Here is a 5,959-nt window from a genome sequence, read left to right on the forward strand (position 1 = left end):
CACACACACTCACACACACACACACACATGCACGCCATGTCACAGAGTTCACATAAAAGCTCTATCCAACGGGAACCTGAGGTCACGTAAGGCCAAACAGGCCACATGTATCCCATGTTTCTCCCTAAAGCAGAGAGAGAGCTACACTGCCAGGTTTCTTTAGTAAATGGATTCATTTCAGTGAGGCTCCTATAGTCTCTGTAGTGTAGAGGGAGAGTTTACCAGTAAATGCCCAGAATAGATTAATAGGGGAAATCTTAGAAACCTAGAAACAAGCAGTATCTGATTATAGTGATACATGAACTGTGAAACAGGAACTGTGGGATTCCTTGCGTGTGTGTGTGTGTGTGTGTGTGTGTTATATTTTTGTATTTCTGTCTCTGCCCCATCTCAAATAACAAATATAATATATAATAAAACATTTAAGAATCCATATATGTTTACTATGAAGAAATCATTTAAAAGCCTGTTATAAAATACGGTTTGGTCCTTTCAAATTGCTGCATGAACTTTATGTTTTATGTTCGTAAATAAGGCATGTGGGAAAGTCCAGTTCAGGGAAAAATTATAATAAAAAAATGTATAATAAAACATTTTCTCCTTGTTCATTTGAATTATGGTATTAAAAATAAGTTGCTCTAAACAAATGATCAGCCAAATTAATACATTTTTGTGAGGTTTAACATTTTCCACCAAAAACGATGTTGAAAACGAATGAAAGAAAGATAAATGTAGTCCATATCTACCGTTCTCTTTCTTTATTTCAGACTACATGTGAACATATTAAAATCTTTGGCTTGTTTTGAGTCTGCGGACTGATGTGTTGAAGGGACATGTGGCGCAAATATGGGGAACCACAACAACCTATCGATCCAGTTAGACATCCTAGAAAGAAGGAGACCGACAGAAAGGAACCGGATGAGAGACGAAATTAAATATACTGTATACAACATGATAACTGTTTGGCTATATAAACTTTAATAACGATCGTTCATTCATATAATTATGTCCGTATACTGTTACCATAAACAGAAATCTGTGTTTTTAAATAGCGTCTCCCCCACTTCCAGTTCATTTTTCCCCTTCTCCATTATGTCCAAAAGCCAAAGGAGTCAGGTGGCGGCCCTCAGCAGAGGAATGTCCGGGCCCCGTTATTCACTGTCCTCCTTGTCCTCCTGCACGGTGGTCGTTGAATGGTTGTACAGTCCTTGGGCCATGAGCTGCAGGGCCAGGCCGTTCTTGTAGCCGGTGGCCTTTTTAATCTTGGCCCTCTTATTCTGGAACCAGATTTTGATTTGGGACTCGTTGAGGCTGAGTTCCTGGGCCAGGGCCTGTCTCCGCTGCTCCGTTATGTACCGGTTGGCCTGGAACTCGGTTTTCAGTCTCTGCAGCTGCTCGGCCGTGAACGCAGTCCGCGGCCGCTTGTCCTCCTTGGTGCTGCACTTCTTCTTTTTCAGTTTCCGTGTCCTTGGGCCTGGCGTGCAAACAACAATGGAAATAAAATATTTATTCTACTGCTGGACCACGAGCACAATGTTACACACGAGGCGCGCAAAGTTCCTCCTCTATTTCCCATTAAAGCGCCTGCTCATGTCGACTGAGCGTCTCCCTGGTGACGAGAGGACTGCGTCAGATATCTGATCTGCTCCATATCACCACATGTGTGTCACCAGTGTCCTGATGGACACTCTCTAGTTCCGATCCCTTCTTTATTTCCCCACTATCTGCTCACCTCTTCTTCACTATAATAGGATTCTATTTCGACTCCCCATGCCATTGGCCTGCCTGGCACCGTCCTGGAACTATTAGGAACCATCATGCCTTTAACATGAAAACTATTTTATAACCTTTAAACTACACATCATCCAGCTGCTAACTCCCTGCAGTGTGTGGGCCTACACATAACAGATAAACTACGGACTCATTTTAATCATTTATATTAAAATAGGCTATATTTTTAATATGAATGACGTTTTCCTCCGCCCTGCATGCAACAGCGATGTAGCCTACCATTGAGGTTGGAACGCCATACATTGGCGCGTGATTGTCAAAAAATCAGCTGATATTAGACATTAAATTTAGCCCTCTTCAGGTCATATTTGTGTTAATTAATTACGAATGTGGAGGATAATTAGCAGAAGAAAGAAACAATGCCTTCATATGCACAACTATCCACATTAACGTTGGCTCGGTATTTTCCTGGAACACCTTAGGATTTTTTGTTGTTGTTTGTTGTGAAATGGTCGAGACAAGAATTGTTGTCCTCATAGTTAGAATAAACCTATGTGAGGTTTAGGTGTGTGAATGCGGTCTAGGCTCCAGATCCAGGCAGGCCTTTGTGTAAAGTGTAGTTCAGGCCCGTGCCGTGACGGGATCCCTCCCCGAGACGGGCAGCAACCCGCGGCCACGGTTCAAATGGAATAAACTGCTTTCAACAACAGTCCCGGTGCAGACTTCGCAGGTCCACTTCACCGCCGTTTACTTAGCAAAAAAATAGTAGTTAGTTCTTTTTTTAAATAACTTCCATATCCTGTTTTAGGCTATAATTACTGATATCCATCGTGGATCCAGGCGCAGGATTACTTCATCATAAATGGCTGTAGGGCTGTGCTGACATGTGGATAAATGTTGCCAAAATGCATGCATGGAAAACAGCTCATGTAAAAATGTAATCTGGTCACACATCAGATAGAAGCAGGATTTTGCATTGGATTGGTTAATCTGGACATGGTTATTCTAACTGTCAATATCTGTGATTTGAAGATGCTGCAGGTCCCTGTGCAGCCAGAGCCCACTGATTTAATATGGTTGTTATTTTAATACAATATCCACCACGCATTTAAGACAGGTTCAAAGAAAGCAGTAAAAATCAATCCTAAAACTATCCTCCCTGATGCTGTGTAGATCAAGGAGAGCTAAAATAATCTAATTAACCGGGAGGGCCTTTGCCTTTCATCCCTCATCACTTTAACACTATCATGACCATGAAAAGCACAAAGCCAATAAAAACATCCCCCCCACCAGGGATAGGCTATCAGCCTAGTGTGAACTGCTAGGTCGGTATTATTTTAAACATGTATAGCCTGCATCTACATTATTCTTCATAATTAGGTATAAAAGATGAGGTCACTTTTCATAAATCACTTTTATAAAATTATATTAACAAGGAATTCGGACTTCATTCTGTGCTGTTATACTTGTTATTATTTCACATTTCTTTCAGCTGTAAGTGATAGAGCTTATGTATTTTAACTAACCGAATGCATCCCCTGGACATCAGCTGGCAGTCACAGAACCATTCAGGTTCATATTCTTTAACAATAGCCTATTGTTTTGTTATTCTTTTATTATTTTTTTCTAAAATTAAGCCCAACAATGGCGGACATTCTGAACCCATTACAGTGCATTCCTTTTATTTAATATAGTTTTAAAACGGCGTAAACTCTGAACACTCACAATCATTTAAAAATGAGCATTTTATTTATTTGGGTAAAATAGGGTATTATAATAGGCTACTATAGGCTGGCGAGGGTGATGCTGATAGCATTTCAAAAGTCCCATAAATTTCTTATTTGTGTAATTTAATTATTGTCCAATATTACCGTAAATGACTGATTTTTGTGTGCGTGTTTTGAGCCAGTCGGCCTAATGCTTTTTTGCATACATGCAACACTTATTTTAATTCAAATAGAGAAGTAGCCTATAGTTTAACTTCACTATTAACCACAATTACCACCTTTCAGTGTATGTCTGTGCTGACGAAGAGAGAGAAGGTCAATAGAAGTCTCATCTCTCAACGAAAACAATTGTGCACACTGACACATTATGTGTAAGGCACAATGTCCTGAATTTGCACATTGAATTACATTGGAAATAATGCCAGTTTTTAAGCTGACTTCTTATGCCATTAATAAATACCCTGTAACAAATATGAGACACTCTATCGTAATAATGTGCTTCTATATTTATATAGCTGTGTCTTTGTGTGTGAGAGAGAGGAGTAATGGGAATTAGTAACAGTTTAGAGACCTTATTCCTCCCATGTACACTCTGTTTTTTATAAATATAATCGTTTTTATTTGGGTAATGTGCGTTGGATATTTTATTTCAAAAATGTCTTTCTTTCATAATGGATTTTAAAATTCTCGGTTTTAATTTAAGCCACACTGGGAACAAGTATAGGCTACCACAGACAAAATTACATTACAAAATAACTACCAATAACTTTGAGGTTAAAATCAGACCACTAAAGAGTTTAATTATACTTTTATAAGACAGGGACGTGAACTCAACACCCATCAGGCGGTATTCGGGGACTACTAGCGCCTTACCAGATGAGGGACGGTCCGAGTACCGTGTACAGTAAACCCAAGCTGGCCACAACATCGGCTGGCTTTCTTTCGTTATGGGCGGAGATCCTCCATTGCTGCCACTCACAACCATAATTGACGAGGGGCTGTCTGCGTATCTACCGGACCCGTTGCTCGCCGGTTCGCCCTGTTTCAACGAGTTCTGCTTGGACGAAGGCGAGGAGGACGTGGAGGACGAGGAGGAGGGCGACGAAGAGGCGCTGTCGCTGCTGCAGTTGGAGTCCAGGCAGAGGCTGCCGGTGTGCGGCGGCCTCGCTCCTAGCGGGTTGACGTTTTCTCTGCCCGGCGTCCGGTCGCGGTAGCTCGGCTCCTTTCTGCAGCCGAAGTCCGGCCGGAGGATGTTGTCTATGAAAAAGTTCGTGGTTCTGTGGGCCTGCTGCGCGGCCTGGTGCGGTAAAATCATGGGAGGGGATGGGAGGTTTGGGGACAGGGACATGCTCTCCTCCTCGGTAGAGTCCCGGCTGCTGTTTGGCTCTTTTCGCTCTTCCATTACTGGTGATGGTGAAGATTATCGGCCTCTCCACGCCAAACTCCACTTGTTGCTCGCGCTCCCGCCCCCTTCGGTATCCAATTTAGACGGACAGCATGTAAAAACAAGCCTCCTCGCTAGAATAAAACAAACAAATGCCTGTGCTAATTTTTAATATCACCTAGAGCGGCGACATGTCGTCTCCTAAAACCTTCCGAGACCTGGCATAGCGAGCAGCTCCGCGTTATAACCAGTGTCCCTGCCTCCCTCCGGTGCAGCATAATATCTGTGTATGCGCTCTTCCTAAACTCTCCTAAAACCGTTATCTCCCCCCGTGTGTTTTTTCTTTCTCTTACACCCAGCCGGAAGCACGTGTGCGCGTGCACACGTGCAGCAGACCAATCAGGTGCGGAGATCGTCCCTGTCACAATTGACGACGTCCAATTAGGGCTCGGGGAGCGCTGTGAAGTACACGCGCACACAGAGCCCGCGCGTAGTTCGATCAATTTTGGCGAAGGGCACGTGCATGCACATAGGCTACACACAGACAAATAAAAACAACAGCAGCATCGAAAATGTTACACAGGAGGACAGAAAATATGTTTTTAATTTTTTTTTTTTTTTTTAATTTAAATACTCATTCTAAAATCTAGTTTTGTGTTCTATAGACTAGCCGTGGTATTAGTTTAGCCTATGCTACATGGAGCTTTTTAAAAACATCAAATTATTAAATGACAATTTTATTTTATAAAAATATATTTTTATTTAAGACTCACACGACGGTCCAGGAAATACTCAAAGGAAACATAAAAATAATAAAATAAAAATATACATACAAACAAAATACAATGCGTTTTCTTATCCATTTGATTTAGTTCAAGCTAATGTAACACCTGCAGGCGCGTTGCAGGTGTTTGGATGTAGACAGCACGCGGGGTTTCACAGGCTTTGACCTGTATGCTCGTGCATATTGTTCACTGCCTTACTAGCGTCAAATACTCACCATATTATGGTAATATTTGAACAAAATGTTGACATTTTAGAGAAAGAGAATGCTATTTATGTCCTTTCAAATCTCAGTAATTAATGACGCTATAACGTCTCTAGCCTACACAGTTAG

General features: G+C 41.7%; 1 protein-coding gene across 2 annotated transcripts; it reads right to left on the minus strand.

Annotated features, from left to right (window-relative positions):
• Nucleotides 1–743: 743 nt before the first annotated feature.
• LOC116673965 (homeobox protein engrailed-1-B) lies at nt 744–5,191 on the minus strand. 2 transcript variants are annotated; one of them, XM_032506388.1, is made up of 2 exons: nt 4,332–5,191; nt 744–1,474 (listed from the first exon to the last, which is right to left on the minus strand). In XM_032506388.1, exons 1-2 carry the CDS (start codon nt 4,858–4,860, stop codon nt 1,152–1,154), a joined length of 852 nt encoding a protein of 283 aa, XP_032362279.1. In that variant the 5' UTR covers nt 4,861–5,191; the 3' UTR covers nt 744–1,151. The 2 variants fall into 2 exon arrangements, with proteins under 2 accessions (XP_032362279.1, XP_032362278.1); XM_032506387.1 differs by having other exon boundaries at nt 744–1,486.
• Between the last annotated feature and the right edge of the window lie 768 nt (nt 5,192–5,959).

The sequence above is a fragment of the Etheostoma spectabile genome, chromosome 24, assembly GCF_008692095.1.
Source record: "Etheostoma spectabile isolate EspeVRDwgs_2016 chromosome 24, UIUC_Espe_1.0, whole genome shotgun sequence".
In the NCBI taxonomy this organism is placed as follows: Eukaryota; Metazoa; Chordata; class Actinopteri; order Perciformes; family Percidae; genus Etheostoma; species Etheostoma spectabile.

Coding starts and splice junctions, on each gene's coding strand:
- LOC116673965 (XM_032506387.1), bottom strand. CDS start 4,860: ATGGAAGAGCGAAAAGAGCCAAACAGCAGCCGGGACTCTACCGAGGAG. Junction 1,487..4,331: donor CTCGGACCGTCCCTCATCTG/GTAAGGCGCTAG, acceptor TTTCCATTGTTG/TTTGCACGCCAGGCCCAAGG.